We start from the raw sequence: 18031 nt of genomic DNA, 5'->3' as shown, positions 1-18031 counted from the left end.
CCTTGCCGGCTAGAGAGGCGGGTCCGCCGTGTCGCCTTACGATTGGCTGAGATGGCGGCCGGGCCCGCCCCCAGGGCCTACTCCTTGTCGCTCATTGGCTGGGAGCGGGTGGCCAATCAGAGGGAAGAGTGGGAAACGTGAATGCCGGGGGCGTCCGGCAGGGGGCGCGCGGGGCGCGCGGGGCGGGGCCGGGGCCGTGTGGGCGTGGGCGTTGCCGTGTGGGCGTGGCCACGTGGCGGTGGGCGGGGCCGTGGGGCGGTGGGCGGGGCCGTGGGGCGGTGGGCGGGACCGTGGGGCGGTGGGCGGGGCCGCGTGGGGGGCCACGGGGCAGGGGCGTGGTTGTGGGGCGGGCCCGGGGCGGGGGTCACGGGGGCAGTCGGTGTGGGGGGCGGGGGACGTGGTCGGGAGCGTCCCTGGGAGACTCCGGGGGTCCTGGGGCGGGGGCAGAGGGGGTTTTTGGGTGGCTCCGAGGGGTCGCAGGGGATGCTCGAGGTGGTCTGGGGGGTTTCAGGGAGCCCTGCGGGAGTGACGGGGGGTATTCCGGGGGGGTCCGGGATGGTAACAGGGGGGTCCTGGGTGGGCTCGGGGAGTCCCGGGGAGGGGGCGGGTATCCAAGAGGGCCACAGGGGGTTCTCGCGGCGGTCATAGAGGGGTCCTGAGGAGGATTCGGGGGTCCCGGTGAGGGGACCGGTACCCAGAGGAGTCCCGGGGACTCCTGGTGGGGTCACAGAGGGGTCCTGGGGGAGTCACAGGTTCGTTCTGGGTGAAACCCGTGGGGTGAGTGGGTAAGGGGGGGTCACAGGATGGTCCCTGGAGGTCTGGGGGATCCTGGGAAGGGTGATAGGGAGGCTTGGGGAACTCACAGGGAGGGCAAGGGGCCTTGGGGGGTCTCTGCCCTCCCCTGTGCACTGGGGGTGCCCACAGAGAGCCCAGCAGAGCCTTTCTGGGGTGCCTGGCTGCATTCCCCCTCCCCAAACAGGCTTTCCTTGCAGGAGGGATGCCAAGAACAGGAAGGGGTCTGGGGGCTGAAGTGGGGGGTCTGAACTTGGGAGCCAGTGCCTGTCTTGAGGGCCGTGGGCCTGAACTGGGGGTCTGGTCCTGGGGTCAGGGATCTGTCCAGGGGTCAGAACTGGGGGTCTGGGGTCTGAACTGGGGGCTGGGATGCTCCAGTTCCCTTTGTCCTCCCTCAGGGCACTGTGGGGGGGGTCAGGACCTCTCCTCCTGGGCCCCATCCAGGGCTGCTCAGGCATTTCTGTGGCCCCCCCAGACTCTGGTGTCCCCCTGTGCCCCCTGCAATGGCCTCAGGTCAGTCCTGCCCAGGGTCTGCCCAGGGGTCACTGGGGTGGCTGTGGCCAATGAACCCCTAGGGGAGGAGGAGGAGGAGGAAAGGGAGGGGGAGGAGGAATGGGAGGGGGAGGTGGGTGCCGGAGGTAGTGGTGGGGTTTGGGGGGTGCAGGCACCCCCGTCATGACCTCCCCTCCCCGTGCACAGGCCCAGCCCTGCTGTCCCCCCTGGCCATGTTTGGCCAGGCCGGGCTCCTGTGCAGCTCCTGGGGGGCTGCAGGGCAGGGCTGGGGGATCCTGCAGGCCTGGAGGTGATAAATCCCCCCCACCCGAAACCCAACCCCAGCTGGCAGCTGCTGCCCCCCCAGGGCCAGAGACCCCTGGCCCACCTGCCCCGGGAATCTGGGCAGAATTCCAGCCAGAAGCTGCTGCCGGTGGGTGACCGATGGCAACGGGCTGGGAGCAGGGTCTGACACAGGGTCCCCAAACTGGGAATGGGGTTTCTAAACTGGGAATGGGGTTTCTAAACTGGGCACGTGGTTCCCAAACTGAGAATGGGGTCTCTAAACTGGGAATGGAGTCTCTAAACTGGGAATGGAGTCTCTAAACTGGGCACATAGTTCCTAAACTGGGAATAGGGTTCCTAAACTGGGAATAGGGTTTCTAAACTGGGCACGTGATTCACAGACTGGGAGCAGAGTGTCCACATGGGGAAAGGAATCCCATATGGTTCCCAAACTTGGGATGGGGTCCCGAATTGGACACACGGTCCCCAAAGTGTGAAACTGGGAAAAGGGTACCCAAAGTGGGAATGGGGCCTCCAAACTGGGCACATGGTTCCCAAACTGGGAAAGAGGTTCCCAAACTAGGAAAAGGGTACTGAAACTGGGAATGGAGTCCCCAGCCCACTGTGGAAGTTGTTTGGGACAAGGAGTGCTGGAGCCAAGGGCCCTTCCTGTCCCTTCCCAGGCTGGATCCGGTGGCTGGTGGTGACTCAGGACTGGCTGCGGTCACATCCTGTCCCCGCCGCGTGCCCCTGGCCTGGCACTGCGCCCCAAACCTCCCATGGGCACTGGGACCGGATCCTGGGGGCTTGGCCCCATGGCAGGTTTGGCCACAGGGGTCGGGCCTGGCCCCGGGGCGGGGGACACAGCCCGATTGTCCCAGTGCCACCTGCGCCGGGGTCCAGCTGCGTTCCCATGGCTGAGTCACCTCCGGCACCCTCTGTGCCCATCCCCGATGCCCCACAGCGTGGCGGGGGTGCAGATGGGTGTCCCAAAATCAGGAGGTGCTCTGCGGGGGCTTCTCCTCTCCGCATCATTGATTCATCCCCTTCCTGCCTGTGGCCGGCCCTTGGCAGGCTCGATGAGAAGGGAAACTGAGGCACGGTGCTGGCACATGTGTGTGCGAGCTGGCCGGGGTTTTTTCCCAGCCCGTTCCCAGCTGCTCCCGTCCCACAGCCCGTGTCCATGTGCCACATCCCGGGCTGGCATGGCCGGGGTTCTCAGGGTGCCAGGGGGGTCTGGGGGGAAGAAGTGTTCCCTGTCCTCCCCCAACTCTTTGGGGCAGGTAATGGTGCAGGGATAGGGGTCAGGGAGTCAGCTCGAGGGTGGGCTGGGACACTGGGACATCGCTCCAGGGGTGAGGGGGGATCACCTAAGAATGGGGAAGCATCACCCCAGGGATCGGGGATCATTGTTCCAGGGGGAATCATCAGTCCAGGGATGAGGGAACATTGCCCCAGAGGGAATTTATCCCCCCAGGAATGGGGAAGCATCACCCCGGGAAGATGAATCACTCTAGGAACGGGAAGGCATCGCCCCAGGCATTGGGGTGCATCGCTCTGGGGGGCTGCATCACCCCAGGGATGGAGGCAGCATCATCTCAGGGGGATTCATCACCCCCGGGACCCCACCGCCCTCCCTGCCGCTGACGGACGGCCCCAGGCGCACATTCCCGGCGGGATTGCCCCCGGGCTCGGCCTCAGGCATCCGAACCGCCCCGGGCTGGCAGCAGCTGTCGCCGAGCCGGGGCACGGGCGCTGCTGGCGGGTCACGACCCGGCAGCTGGGCGAGCCCCCCAAGCCGGGGCAGAGCTGATTTTAGCCGGCGGGAGCTATTCCCGGGGGTCTGACCCGGGTGAAGGGCGGGCGAGAGGGTGACCGAGCCACCCCCCGCTCCCGGCGTGTCCCTGGAGGTGCCACGGGCAGGGACGGTGCTCGTGGGGGTGGCGATGCCTCCCTGGGGGGACGCCCACAGCCCCACTCTGCTCTCCCGTGGGAGACCAGCCCGCCTCTCCCGTGGGGATTTTGGGGTCCCTATGGATTGCCCCCACCGCGCATCCCCCTTGGGAACAGTCCCGGCGCTCTGGTGGCCCCAGCGTGGCTCCTGCTCGCCTGCAAGCAGCATCCCCAAGGGCTCATTTTGAGGAGGGGAGCGGGGGCTGCCCGCGCCCCTCCCGCTGTATTTTTAGTCCTTTCCTTATAAGGTTCCCATGAATTTTGGGAGCTGAGAGCGGAATGAAGTCATCGCTGAGGTCATCCCGCCTCATCCCCCCTCCCCGTCCTGGCGCGGGCTCACCCCACAGGGAGTTTTTGTGAGGGCTCCATTGAAACTCCCCTCGCCCAGCCCGGGAGGAAACAAAACCCTTCCCTGACTGGCAGGGGGCCAGGCTGCGGGGGGTGCAGGGGCTGTGGGGGACTCTGGGGGGCTGCGGGGGGCTCCAGGGGCTCTAAAAGCTCCAGCCCAGGCAACAATTGGCAGCTCCCGCAGAGCTGCAGCCCCCAGCACCCCCTGCCCCCTGCACACTCCTGTGCCCCCCGGTGCTCGCGCCCGGCTGTGAGCAGGGTTGGAGTGTAGGGCACCTCCATTTCCCTTTCCAGCCCCCCAAAGCAGCATGGTCCCCAAAATCAGCCTGTGTGCACTCGGCTGGGGGTGGGACAGTGGGTGCTGCCTGTGGGGCCCCGAACACTCTGGTTGGGTCTGATGGAATTTGGGGTCAGGGGAGATGTGCCCAGTGGGTGTCCGAGCTGCAGCCCCAGCCGGGGTGGTCGTAAAGTAACCCAGGTGCCCTTTTTCCCCCTGCCAGGTCATGTTTGGTCCTGTTGTAGTCACACTCAGCACTGAAGGACAGTCCAGGTCCCACGGGGGACACTCTTGATCCCACTGAGGACAAGCTTAGTCCCATGAGGGACATCCTTGAACTCACTGGGAACATGACCGGTCCCATCACAGACACATTCGGTCCCACTGGGGACACACTGGATCCAATTGGTGACACACTTGATCCTGTTGGGACACACTCAGTCCCCTCGGGGACACACTCGGTCCTGTTGGGGACACACTTGGTGCTGGGTGATGGGAACACTCTTGTCCCATCACTGCCCAGTCCTTCGGGCACTCGCCAGCCCCAGACGAGCCTCACCAGGGTTTGCTCTCCTGGCTGCAGCCCCGGCGGATTCCAAAGGCCCCGGCAATCTCCCCCATCCCCCCAGCTGACTCCCAGACTTCGGCACTTCATCCCACCCTCCTCCTCCTCCTCCTCGCGGGGAGGAAGGGGCTCCCCCTCCCCCCGCCATCTGTCCCCCCTCATCACTCTGTCAGCACCGGCTGGAATGTGGATTAATTTCGGGAGGAATGTCACCCCCCGCATGGCGAAGCCTCGCCCGAGCCATCTCCGTCTCCTCCTCGACATCCTCCACCGCTCTCCTGGCCCGGGCACCCCCAGCTTTGGGGACCCCTCGGGGGGCACTGGGGGCTCGGGGGGTGCTGCTGGAGCCGCTGCCAGGCTGATGCTGCCCAGGCAGCCCGAGGTGTGTTCGGCCAGGGGCTGATTGAACACAGACTCGGCGCCTGATTAAACTCATCAGAGGGGGATTTTTTATTACGGTGTTTGGATCCGTTGGAGTTTCACCTTAAAAGGAAACTGTCGCCTCCAGGCAGGGGAGGGGGCCGGGGGCTTCGCAGGGAGGAAGGCAGCTAAATGTTGGGTTCTTATCGGTCCCTGGCTCCGAGCATCCCTGGGCGCTGGCACGGGAATGACCGAGCTAAATCCGGCGCGTGGACAAGCGCCGGGGCCAGCCAGGAGGGCAGCCGGGGCACTCGAGCAGCGATGCTGAGCACACCCGTGGGCGCAAGGCTGGCGAGCCCCAGGGATGCCATGGCCACCCGAGTCACCGCGTCCCTTCGCCCGGGTGACTCAGCCCTTTGCCCGGCATAAAGGAGCCCATTCTTCAGCGGGAGGCTGATTCATGCGGCTCTGCCCGCGCCGTCCCCACGCCCGGCTGCACAACGGGGCGATTGAACCCCGCCGGCTCCTCGCAGCCCCCCTGAAGCCCATCACCCTTTGGGTGAGAGGGTCCCCACCGCGGTGCCGGGGTTCCCGCAGCTCCCGGGGCCGGGTTGTTCCGTGGGCATCCTGCCCAGATCGGGCAGGAACAGCGGCTGGTGCTGCTGGCTCCTGGCTCCGGGCGCTGGCACGGGCACTGGGTGGGCTGGGCTGGCATCCCGCCCCGCTCCTGCCGGCAGCCCAGGCGGAAGCTGGGAAGTTCCCGGCCAGCAGCGAGCCCTGAGTGGCATTTGCGGGGCCCCAGGGGTGGGGGAGCATCACCTCGGGGCGCGGCATCGGTCTGGGTCGGGGGAGTATTGCAGCAGGGATGAGGGTCCATAACCCCAGGGGGCTGCATCACCCTGGGAATGGGGGCGTGTCCTCCTGGGGGTGACGCCTTGGGTTTTAACTTTCATATTTTTCAAATCCTGCACTGCCTGGTGTGTAACTCTGAAGTTTCTTGTAGCCTGTTCACTTCTCTCTCATGCTCTGTAGACATAACAAAGCCTCTCTGGGCCTGCTCTCCAAGGACACCCAGACCGTCCTAGGCCCAAAATGTGTAAACCAAAAGCCTCTAAAGGGAGGCAAGCTGAGGGAAATTACATCATTAACTGAAGCTTTAATTGGAGAATTAACCCTGATATGCAAATGAACCAAACCTATAAAAGTGTGAAGAACTCATGACCTGGGGTCCACCTTGGGGTCCATCTCGGCAGTAGCCTCTGGCCCCCAGGGGTACCTTTGAAGGCCTTTCAGATAAATACCTCCCTTTATTCCCTTATTCCTGTCTAGTCTCTGTTTTTAGGTGGCCTCCCAAGGCATCAGGGGCATCGCCCCAGGGGGCTGCATCGCCCCAGGGACTGGGGCCACGCTGCTCCAGGGATATGCATTGTCTTAGAGATGGGGGAGCATCACTGCACGGACGCTGTCCCCAGCCCGTGCTAAGCAATGGCTCCAAGTGCACCTTCCCAGCCAAAAGCAGCCTGGAAGTGCAACCCCCCCAAACCGTGCCCTCCCCTGCCCCCCAGCCCTGCCCCGGGGCTGCTGCCCCTGCCCCCCCAGTGAGGAGAGCCAGGGCTCTGAGTGGGAGGATGAGGCTTTATTAAATTAATGTCGAGGCAGTGGGTACATCCAGCGTGGCTCAGCCCCCAGTGTCAGCGTGTTGGGGACCCTGGGGTAATGGAGCCCCAAGGCTCTGAGTCCCGGGGTGCAGTTTGGGGGGGTCCCTAGCCTCCAGCTGGGCTTCCTGGGGAAAATACTGGGGGAGTTGAGAGGAGAAGATTGCAGGGAAGGGGGAAACACAGAGTTTAAATTAAATACAGCCACGGCAACCCACCCAGAGGAGGCTCAAAATGAAGCAGGGGTCCCAGAGCAAGCATGCGAGTTTGGGTGGGCTGAGGGGTGGAACGGAACTTGGTGGTTCTTCACTCTGAAAAGGGGTGCAAAAAATCCACACAAACATGTTAAAAACCACAAGGAGACAGGGAAGCGTTAGGAGGGCGGGTGGGACAAGTGGGGGTTCTGGGTTTTGGCAGGAAGGGGGCTACCAGAGGGCTCCCCCCGACTGCTGTCACTCGTCCCCTGAGGACCAGGGCTCCTGCTCGGCTCTGAGCCGGCACGCTGGTGGCTGGTCGGGCACGAGGCACAGGACGTCCTCCCCCAGAGCGGGGGGCACAGGGCTGGGGTCAGCTCCACCAAGCTTTCCCCTGAGGGTGGCATCCCCCAGCTTGGTGGCGGTGCCATCTCCAGGGCTGGGGGGCTGCGGTGGCACCACCGCCGAGGGGTCTGCGGTCTCTGTGGGGAGCTCCTGTGCTGGTGCTGTGCTGGCGATGCCGTTCAGCACCTCCTCGGTGAATTCAGCCAGGTCTTCCAGACTGGCCTCCCGGTGCAGCCCGTTCTGGGCCTGGGCCAGGCCCTCCATCTCTGGGACCACATCTGCTGGTGCCTCCTGCACCGTCGGCTCTTCCTCGCTGGATGAGGCGGGCGAGGAGTCTTCCCCTGCATCCTGGGGGAGCTCGGTCCTTCCAGGATCCTGCTGCCCACCCTCTGCCACCCTCACCCCCATCAGCTCCTGGTTGAATTCCAGGGCCTGCTCAACTATTTCCAAAATATCCGAGTCTTTCATGATATCCACCGGCACCTCTGCAGAGAGAACAGCTGTGTCAGGGATATCGGGAATCACCTCTGGAAAACCCCCCTGCTCCAGCGCAGAGCCCAGTGGAGGTGGGCTGGCCTCGGGGTGCTGCTCGTTCCTGGGTGAAGGAGGGCTGTCACTGTCGAGTGCTTCCTCCTCCGCGGATGGCTGCTCTTCCAACAGCTGCTCTGCTTCGTCAGGCACCGCCTGGGCCTGGAACCCTGCTGGAGGGGCGGCCTTGGCCGTGTCATGGAGAGCCGTGCTGGGCTCATCCTCATCTGCCCCCTCCTCCTCCTGCCCTGCCAACCCCAGGCTGCAGCCTGGGAGGGTTGTTGCTCCACTGGCATCCCTCTCCAGCTCAGCTGTGTCATGGAGCTCCTCATCCGATTCAGCGGCCAAACCTTCCGAATGCTCCGGTCCCTCCCATGCTCCGGTGCCTGTGGCACCCTGGGCTGGCTTGTCAGTACCTCCTGCTGATGATCCCACGGCCCTGAGACAGCTGGAATCTGCTTCAGGTTCAGCTGGGCCTTCCTCCAGCTCAGCAGTGTTGTCCTCATCCTTTGGCATCTCGGCTTCTTCAGTGGGCATCTCTGTATCGTCATCTGCTTCCCCAACAAGCGCCTTGAGGTGCTCTTTGCCCTCTGGCACTGGAGATGCTTCTCCAGGAGCCCCCAGATCATCTTGGCTGCCTTCAGTTGCTTCAACTTTAATTTCTTCAAAGTCCTCGGATATCTCGGCTTCCTCTGAGCTGGACGCCTCTTGGTTGGGAGCAGAGACCATGAAATAACCTTCCTCCTCCTCAGCACCCTCTGCCACAGCAGCCACCTCTGCCCCTGCCTCCTCTTCAGGGCTCTCTGGCATGGTGGGAGTTGGTGGCTTGTCCCTCCCTTCCAGCCACCCTTCACCCTCATGAGCTGGGTCAGACGCAGGCGCTGTCTCTGTGGTCTCCTCAGTCTCTGGCAGGTTTGGGCTGGGTGCACCCACCGCCAGCATCTCCCCTTCGTAGAGGTGCAAGGGTGTGCTGTCCGGCAGCGTGTCCTCCAGCTCCACCCTCCTGCCGGTGCCCGGTGTGGGCTCTGGGTCTCCAGGGGCCTCCTCCAGTGCCCACTCGCCACTCTCCACGCTGTCACCTGGCACCTGCTCCAGTGCCACGAGCTCTGAGCTCGCCGGCTTCCCCAGCTCTGAGCTGAGCTCGGCATCAGCATCCTCATCCTGCACCTCCCATGGCTCCTCTGGAGCCTCGGCCAGCTCCTGGCTGTGCCCTTGCTCAGGGGCACCTGGAGGGGCTGGGTCAGGCTCTGCCACGGTGCCCTCCTGCTCCTGCCTCGCCAGCTCTGGTGCCAGCTCAGCCTCTGGCAGTGGCTGCTGCTGGCTCATCTCCTGGCTCTTGGCATCTTCTTCTTCATCTTCCTGGGCTTCCTCCAGCTCTGCTGGCGATGTGCCATCTCTCTCCTCACTTTTCAGCCTTCCTGCACTGCTCGGGGTGTCATCTGTCCAGGCTGGCTCTTCTGTCCCCAAAACTCCCTCTGTGTCCTCTGCTGTCACCTCCCAGTCCTCTGGACAGGGCTCTTGGCCACTGCCATCATCCCCCCCAGCCCAGGGCTCCTCTCCTGGCTTCAGCTCCTCCTGTTCCCCCCCTGCTTCCACAGAGCCGCTTTCCTGCAGGTCCTCAGGCTCCTCTGGGGCTCTGCTCTCCCACTCCAGGGTGTCACCTGCCACAGCCTCTCCTGCCCCGGGATCCTCTCCTGCCCCGGGATCCTCTCCTGCCCCAGGATCCTCTCCTGCCTTGGAGCCCTCTCCTGCCTCAGAGCCTTCTCCTGCCCCGGGATCCTCTCCTGTCTCGGAGCCCTCTCCTGCCTCAGAGCCTTCTCCTGCCCCAGGATCCTCTCCTGCCCTGGAGTCCTCTCCTGCCTCAGAGCCTTCTCCTGCCCCATGGTCTTCTTCTGGCTCGGAGTCCTCTCCTGCCCTGGGGTCCTGTCCTACCCCATGGTCCTCTCCTCCCAGCATCTCCCTGCTGGCCTCTCCCTTTTCTCCCTCGCCATCTTTCACTCTGCCTGTGTCCTCCCCTCCCACAGAATCTTCTTCAGCTCCTAACGAAGCCTCCTCTGCTGGGATGGCCTCATGGACACTTGAGGGCTCCTGCTCTAGGCACAGCTCCTGTCCCCTTTCCTCCTCTGCAGCCAGATCCATCTCACACACGGGCATTTTCTGCTGCTCAGACCTTTCCTGCTCTGCATCAACAAAGTCCTCTTCCAGGTGACCTTTTGTGGGCAAAGCCAGGTGGCTTTCTGCAAGGACAGCATGAGCAGATTCTCTGTGCAGACACTCCTCTTCTTGCACATCTTTTCCTTCTTCCTGGAAATCTCCATTCTCCTCGCAGGGGCTGTGGAGTCCCCTCTCCTCCTCCTCCTCCTCTGAGGGGTGTGATGGCTCTGTGCTTGGGGTCTCTGCCCTGTCCTCCTCTTGCTCTGGCTTTTCCCAGCTGGTCACTGTCTGTCCAGGGAGACCCCTGTCCCCTTCCTGGGCCTCCACTTCTGAATCCCTCGGGCTCAGCACAGCAGGTACTTCCTCCTCCTCCTCTTCCACCCACGCTCCCAAATCTTCCCGGCTCCCTGAGGCACTCAAGGAAGCGGCCATGCCCGATGGGGACATGGCTCTGTCCTGCAGGATGCTGCTCTCCATACCCAGCCCCTGGAGCACGACTTCCCCAACCCTCTCGTCTGCTTCAGGGCTGTCCCCATGCTCAGATCCCTCAGAGGGGTCTTGCTCTTCCCCAGGCCCCTCTGACACAGCCCCTCCACAAGCCTCTGTGGAGAAAACGGGGCTGGGGACACGGGCATCCTGGGGGGCCCCCACGGTGCTGAGCGTGGGCTCTTCTTTGGGCTGAGCATCATCTTCCATTGCCTTGAGCGCGTCCTCCAGCGCCTCGCTGACCAGCTGGGCCGGGTACTGCAGTCTGCGGGCGGGCGCTGCTCCCAGGGGCTGCTCACTGGCATCGGGAGTGTCCCCCATAGCTCTGGACAGAGGACACTCCGTCCCTTGGCTCAGCACTGCCCCGTCTCCCCCCGGCCAGGCAGGACCCTCTCCCCCAGAGCTCCCCGGCTCCGGTGGCGAGGGACTGGGGGGCTCCGGGGAGAGAGGAGGGGCAGCTCTGCCTGCCTGCGAGGGGCTGGGTGTGGGGTGGACAGGGGCTCCCGGTCCCCCAGCCCTGCCGGCAGCTGGCAGTGCCGTGGCATGGAGGACCGAGCTGAATTTTTGGAGCTCCCTGGCACGGGGGCTCTGGCTTTTGGGTGCCAGGGTGTCACTCTGGGGCTTTGCTAGCTGCCCCCTGCCCTCTGCCCTGGGGAAGATGGAGGGGCTGGCGCAGTGGTCTCGGGGCAGCAGCCGCCTGGTCTCAGGGCTCGCTGGTACCAGTTTGCTGCTGCTGCTGCTCACCTCCAGTTTGAGATCTGCAAAGAGTGAGGTGGAGCCGTGAGCGGGCAAGAAGCCGCTCCAGGGCTCTCCCAGCCCTCCCCTGCCGCCTGGCTGCCTCTCGCTGCCCCCTGTCCTATTTTTAAACGGCTCCTTCTTGGAAAGTGGGAAATTCCTCCCTCTTGAGTGCAGCGGATGCTGGCAGTCCCAGGGGATTCAGCATCAGGCCGGGACAATGCTCTGGCCAGCTGCAGCCACAGTCAGGTCCTGCTGCTGGGGAAAGTGTGCAGGTGACAAGCTTTCCTTGTTTTTTTGGGTTTTTTTGTTTTGAGGAAAAAGGAAATGCTCAGCCTGTTACCACAGCCCGCCGTCCTGCTGGGCAGATCCGTTCCTGCCCTCCCCGTGCATGGCAGGGAATTAAAAAAAGAGGCGAAGGAGCAGATAAGCCTTATCTGGGCTGCGAGCCCCGTGCCAAGAGCCCCCGGGCGCTGTTCGCACCTTCCTATCGCGGCCGGGCAACCGCTGCCAGGAAAATGCAGGAAAATGTGTCTAAATCCAGCCTCACTCCCCGAGCCCTCCCGGGGTGACGCGGTGGCGATGCCGGGCTGGCGCCGGGGGTCCCTTACCTCGCACACCATTGGCCAACCTGAATTCCCCGGCTGGCATCTGCAGGCGGGTGCTCTCCGCTTCCAGCAGCGTCCTGGAGGAGGAGAGGAGCACGGTGGGTGCCGCAGGGTGGGTGCTGCGGGGAGCTGGGCGCTCCCTGTGCGCCCCAGCTCGCCCCGCCGGGCTGCGGCAGCGTCAGGACAGGTAAACCGAGGCACGGAGTGGCTACGGATGGTCGTGCTGCTCTGTCACGGAACGGGGGGACCGAAGAAGCCCCCCTTGCTCCTGTCTCCCCTCCCATCCCCCCGTGCCCGGGATTAGTGTCCGTGCAGGGTGACATCATGCTCTGCCGGGGAGGCCCCTCGCCTGGGCTGGGACAGCCCCTATTCTCATGCTAATTGTCCCCCCAGTCCCTGGCAGGCGGCCTTTGTGTGGGGCCATCTGGAAGGGCTGCGGAAGGGCCACAGGGCTACCCCTACCGAGACCTCCCGTGTGCCCGAGACCCCCTTGTGCCCGAGACCCCTCTCGTGCCAAGACCCTCCTGTTCCTGCCGCGGTGCCAAGCTCGGCCCCAGCTCCCTGCCCACCGCATGCCGGGGAAGCGGCCACTCCCAGTCCCGTTCCCATCGGGAACCTCACCTGTAGGTCGCCACTTCCAGGCTGAGGGACATCTTGAGATGCATGAGCTGCTGCCTGTCCTCCAGCACCCGGGCGATCTGCGCCCGCAGGCTCTGCTGCTCCTGCTCCAGGGCCTCCATCGCCAGCTGCGGGTAGCACAGGGGGGTCAGGGGCACCCCAGCCCCGCCTGAGCCCTGCCGGTCCCTGCGGACCTGGACAGGTGGCTCGGCTCATCCCCTCAGGACGCTGCAGGGACAGGAGTCCTGGGCGCTCGATTTTAGCACGGGGGGCTGAGGGTGGGGCAAGGAGACGAGCAGGGCTGAAAGGCGATGGGGAAACGGCTGCTGGAGGAGGGAGGAAAGGCTGGGGTGATTCAGGGCTGCGGGACGCCAGCGTGGGAAAGAAACAACTTTCAGGCGAGCAGTCGAGGCCGCGGCACCCTCTGCCCCAGGACACCCATGGCTGGTCCCAGGACCTGGAACAAAGAGGGACCCTTCCCCGGGAGTGTTCGCGCCGTTCCCGGTATTTCCAGCCCACCCCGCCTCCACCTCCCTCCGCTGAATCACTTTTGCAGCTGTTGAATCGCAGCTGCAGTGAAGTCGGCCGGAGTTTATCCTGCCCGCACCCCGCCGCTGCCTGCACCCCGCACCGGGAGCAGCGGCTGTCGTTATCCCGGGATCCTGACTCTGGAGCCCAGCAGGACATGGAGCAACCGGGCAGGGTGCTGGGGGAGGAGCCGGTGTCTGGGTGCTGCTCCCCTGCAGTGGGGTGGCCCCGGGTCTCTGTTGTACGGGGGACAGGGATGTCCCCAAGCCGCTTTACTCTTCCTCCCGCTCTCCTCAGCTTCATCCGTAGCTCATCCAGGGCCGCCGTCCATCCCTTCCCTGGGGTTTGTTCCCTCTGTCTTCCCTCCTCCCATCCATCTCTCTCATCCCTTTGCTCAGGGATGTGCCCTGAGTGCCCACCCAGGCACCCACAGCCCCCTGCTCTCCCCCTCCCCAGGGACCCAGCACCTTCCCGCTGCCTTCACTCGCCTGGAACTTTTCTGCCTCCCCACGCTGCTCCTGCCACTGCTGGGCCAGGCTTTCCTCCAGCATCTCCTTCCGTGCTTTGAGACCTGCCAGGTCCTTCTCCAGGTGCTGCAGCTGCAGCTGGCTCTGCTGGTTGTCCTCCACTGCCTTCCACAGGTTCTCCTTGGCCTGGCAGAGGGAACCCTCCAGCTGCGACACCTCTGTCTTGTAGGTCTCCACCGCCCCTTTCCAGATCTCCGAGAGCCTCTTGGAGTAGTCCTCGACCTCCACTGGCTGGAAAGCCACCGGTGCACAGCGGAAGCTCTCCAGGCTGTGGGAGAAACTTGCAATCTCCTGGTCCAGCCCCGCTTTCTCCTCCTCGTGCACCTCCAGCAAGGCTTCCACCTCCTTCTCCAGCTGCACGGCTCTCTCCTTCAGCCAGATCTGTGCTCTCCTCTCCTCCTCCAGCTCCTTCCTGCTCAAGGACAGCTGCTTCTTAGCTTCTTCTCGGGCTGCCTGCTCCTTCTGGCGCCTGCTTTTCACCTGCTGGACCTCCTCGTACAGATTGTCCCTGGCCAGCTCGGCCGTGCACTTCTCCCTGAAGGCGTGATCCAGTGCATCCCGCAGGGCTCGCAGCTCCTCCTCGTACTTCACCCGCCACGAGTCCCCGGCCGGGCTGCTCTTGGTGCTCTGGATTTCAGCTCGCAGCACCTCGTTCTCCTCCTCCAGGAACTTCACGCGGGCCAGGTACGCCTCCAGCCGCTTGTTGAGGTCCCACATCTGCAGAGACTCCTCTCCCAGGGCTCTCGCCCCTGCGAAACTTTCCGTGCTCAGCATCGGCGCTGCCGGAGGATGCCGGGGCTCTGGAGCCGGCACTGCCAGAGGAAGACGCCGGGGGAGGAGGATGCCGGGGAGAACGCCGAGTCAGAGTGGGAAGGCAGGGAGGGAAGCGAGTGGCTGCGAGCAGAGGGGAGCGCAGCTATTCATACTCTGCGGTGGCGAGTGGGAGGCCCCCGAGACCCGGACGAACAGCCGGCTTTAACCCTTGCACAGCCGGGCCGACTCCAGCCCACGTGGGCTCGACGCTGAGCTCTGATTTCCCAGCCCTGGGGAAGAGCAAGGTGCTCCTTCCCACTTTGGAAGTGCGGCTTGAGGGCTTGGATCCTCTCCCGGTGTGGCTTGGCTGGGAATGCCCTCCCTAAAGCCTGAGGGCCACGCCAGGGAGCTGGAGGGCTCCCGTGGGGCTCGGCGTGGAGCTTGGGAGATGTCCAAGGGCAGTTGGCAGATGCCCATCCTGAGGGCTTGGCTGCAGCACTCCTCCGAGGTGGCCTGTCAGCTCCGTGCTGCTCCAAAACCTCGGGGCAAGGGAGCCCCAAAGGAGCCCAGCGAGGGTCTCACAGTCCCGGGGAGGTGATGGCTGCACCGAGGACGTCGGTTCCTCTTGGTGCCCGGGACTGTCTGGGGCTCAGCACAAGCCACGGCAGGTCCGGTGCGCTGGATCCACCCACACGGAAATCCCTTTGCAGAGGGAGAGCTGCCTCGGGGAGCGCAGCGCGTCACCCCAGCCGATGCCTCCCTGGGGCGCTGCATCCAGCTGTGTCCAGCTGCAGTCTTCCTTCTTTCCAGATGTCCGCGGCGGGATGTGCTGAGCAGAGCCGGGAGCCCAACGGGAGCTGCTCCTCCGGCAGCCTCCGAAACTTGGCAAGCGTCGGCTCCGCGTTTGGTTTCCTGACTGCCGTCAGGCAGTCACGGTCGAGATAGGAATCGCTTCCCGGGGAGCATTTGGGGATTAGGATTTTTGATTTTCTCTTTTTATTTACCCCAGCTGACTTATTTTGGGGGAAGGGCAGTGCGCTGGCAAGGGGCGGAGATTCAAAAATTCAAACTCGGGAGGTTTCTGTGAACAAAAGGGGCAGGAAAATGTCACTCGGGGAGAGACTTGTTGCCAGCGCTTTCTCCCGGTCCTCCCCCACCCAGCAGACGGTGCTTTTTCCCACGGGAGGGTCCCTGCTATGTCCTCACCAGGGCACGGAGGACAAGAATGTCTCCTCCCGAGCTGTCCCACGGGACCGGCTCTAGGCGAGCGCTTCTGGAAAGACAAGCAACAGTCCCCTCTGCTGGCAAAGGCCACCCAGAGCCGTCCCCGAGCTCCTTCCAGCCTCGCACCGTTCGGGAGCTGGGGGGGTCTCACGCCCCCCACATGGGGGAGCAGCAACAACGGGGGTCCCAGCACCCCCTCGGAGGGACGGGGTTTTCCCCTGGTGCCTGGATGGTGGGGTGGGCGAGGGGGATGACCCGGCTCGGGGGTCCCCAAAGGCATCATCTTTCCGGCTCATCTCCGGCCAGACATCCTGTCTGGCTCCTTGGCCCGGCTCTGGTTTGCCTCTCACAGCCAAGACTGAAATGCCATTAAGGAGCACAGGGAGCGCTGCGGTCGGATAATTGATCTGGGGTCCCCAGAGCTCCGGACAGGGGGGTGATGAAGCCCTGCTGCATCTCTTTCTCCTCCTCCTCATTTCCACAGCACATCAGCTCCAGAGCTGGCCTCCCCTGCTGCCTGGCTGCTCCCATTTTCCTCCTTTCCACCTCCTCTTGGGTGTCCCTGGGATGTTCAGGTGCCCCCAATACTGGTGTTGGCTGCAAGAAGACCCCCAGTGCTCACGGGTACACTGAGAGGTGCCCTGGGAATGAGCATTTCCTCCCTCCCTGGCCTTGTCCTCCTCTTCCTCCTCCTGCCCTTGTTTTGGGGCTCCCCACTGTGCTGGGTCCCCTCTCTCTCAGCCAACAGGAGGGCTCAGTGGGATGGTCCCAATCCTGCAGCCCAGGGAGGACTCAGGGTCCCCAGGGGTGTTGAGGGGTCCCAGTGCTTCCCTGTGTGGGGGAGCCAGGGGGCAGAGCTGGGGGCACCCTGGAGCGCAGATGGCTGTGTATCCCTTCCTCCCGCGGTGTGCTCGGGGTTGTGAGCGACTTGGGATGGGGATGTCTGTGTTCCTGGGGGATGGCTGCGGTCAGGAGACTCTCAGAAGGGAGGTGTCCTTCTCCCTGAGGGATGTTCATGGTCAGGAGTCTCTCAGGAGGTGCATGTCCGTGTCCCTGGGGAATGCTTGAGTCCAGGATGCCCTAGGATGGGGATGTCTGTGTCACTGGGTGACGCTCAGGGTTAGAAGCTTCTCAGGAGGGAGATGTCCAGACCTCTGGGGAATGCTTGGGGTCAGGACCCCCTGGGAGTGGGGTATCTGTGCCCCTGAGAGGTACTTGGGGTCAGGACTCCGTGGGGTGGCACCCCTGAGGGGCTCTCAGGGTCAGGACCCCCTGGGAATGGGATATCTGTGGCCACTCAGCAGTGGCAGAGGTTTGTGGGGGTGGCAGTTTGAGGGTGTCCCAGCCCTGCAGCCCCAGGGTGGGAGCTGGCATGTGCTTGGCACGGGGTGCATGGCAGATGCTGGTACGTGACTTTGAGCAGGGCTGGAGGAGGAGGAGGAAACACAGCTGGGCACTGAGGCCCTTCCAGCTGGAACTTAGCTGGGGCCGGGGAGTTGTGGTGGTTGAGGGTCCCTGTGGGGACCTTTCTGTGCCCTTGGCTGCTGGGGCTGAGCTAATGGTGAGGGCTGAGCCCCAGCATCTCTGGAACTGTAGGCAGGGATGGGGACTCTCTGGTGTCCAACAAGGGTTGTGCCCTGCTCCTGCCTCGCTTCTCTCCCTTCCCTCCTGCCCCTTCCAGGAGCTGGATGTCCCAAGGACTTTGCCCCATCGATGCCAACAGCCAGGAAGGACCAGGAGCTGCCTTGGGAAGGAGCTGGCAGAGCAGTAGCCCTGGAAAGTTCCCTCTGAGCCAGCAAGGAAACCCCAGGCTTGCCGGAACATTTGTTCCCAATTAGGATGGGGGACGCTCCTTGCTGAGCAGGCACTTCGCGGTTCCCCCAGCCGCGAGCCCTTTCCCACAGAGTGCGTTTTTTTGCATGGATTTCCCATCCGGGTGCAGGATGTGACCTCATGGGTTGGGTTTAGGGGGGCAGAGGCTGGGCCAGCCCTGGGGTTTCTCTCCTGCCCGTCCCGGTGCCCGTCCCGGCGCCGTGCCCGGCGGGCAGAGCGCTGCGGTGCGAGTGTCCCCCCGGCCGAGCATCACCCGCTGGACACTCAGCCCCCCCCGAACCGCTCCGCTAACGAGACCGACTCTGCCGCCTGCAATTATTTCCCAGGGCGACAAATGATTAATTCTGCTCAGGAGCTGCGGCTTTCTGCAAACTCACCCGAGCAATTCCCTGGCAGGCTCCGCGCCGCCCCCCCGGGCAGGGAATGCTCCGTGCCAGGGAAAGTTTGAGCGAGATCTGGTTAAAAAAATCCCTGATGCCAGCTCTTGGGTGCTGCCCTTCTGCCAAGGGGCTTGAGTCTGCAAGTGAGGGGTCCCAGCTGCCCCCCAGACCTCACTGGGTGCCCAGGTCCCACACGTTCCTCCAGGAACCATCATTCCAGCCTAAAGATGCATAAATTATCCTGGCCCTGACGCAGATACAGGTGGGTAAACTGAGGCACGGCATCTCTCTGCCGGACCAAACTTGGCTGTGAATGTTGTTCTGGGAGCTCGGCTCTGGCTGCTCCCCCCACCCTCTCGGGGCCGGCAAAGCCCCTGGGTTCCTTCAGCCC

The 18031-nt window shown here is 63.9% G+C and overlaps 2 protein-coding genes across 4 annotated transcripts; both read right to left on the bottom strand.

Annotated features, from left to right (window-relative positions):
- Positions 1-116: 116 nt before the first annotated feature.
- On the bottom strand, positions 117-5906 carry LOC125318049 (basic salivary proline-rich protein 1-like). Its single transcript, XM_048288406.1, has 3 exons — positions 5648-5906; positions 3199-3678; positions 117-655 (listed from the first exon to the last, which is right to left on the bottom strand). The coding sequence occupies exons 1-3, from the start codon at positions 5904-5906 to the stop codon at positions 117-119; spliced, it is 1278 nt and encodes a 425-aa protein (XP_048144363.1).
- A 787-nt stretch (positions 5907-6693) lies between these two features.
- On the bottom strand, positions 6694-15150 carry NES (nestin). 3 transcript variants are annotated; one of them, XM_048288979.1, is made up of 5 exons: positions 13412-15150; positions 12399-12523; positions 11781-11854; positions 9561-11192; positions 6694-9506 (listed from the first exon to the last, which is right to left on the bottom strand). In XM_048288979.1, exons 1-5 carry the CDS (start codon positions 14222-14224, stop codon positions 7180-7182), a joined length of 4971 nt encoding a protein of 1656 aa, XP_048144936.1. In that variant the 5' UTR covers positions 14225-15150; the 3' UTR covers positions 6694-7179. The 3 variants fall into 3 exon arrangements, with proteins under 3 accessions (XP_048144936.1, XP_048144935.1, XP_048144934.1); XM_048288978.1 differs by having other exon boundaries at positions 6694-9528; positions 9565-11192; XM_048288977.1 differs by having other exon boundaries at positions 6694-11192; positions 13412-15149.
- Between the last annotated feature and the right edge of the window lie 2881 nt (positions 15151-18031).

The sequence above is a fragment of the Corvus hawaiiensis genome, chromosome 29 (genome assembly GCF_020740725.1).
Source record: "Corvus hawaiiensis isolate bCorHaw1 chromosome 29, bCorHaw1.pri.cur, whole genome shotgun sequence".
NCBI classification, from domain to species: domain Eukaryota; kingdom Metazoa; phylum Chordata; class Aves; order Passeriformes; family Corvidae; genus Corvus; species Corvus hawaiiensis.
Note: the sequence above shows the minus strand (reverse complement) of the source record. Positions and strands in the feature narration are given on the sequence as shown.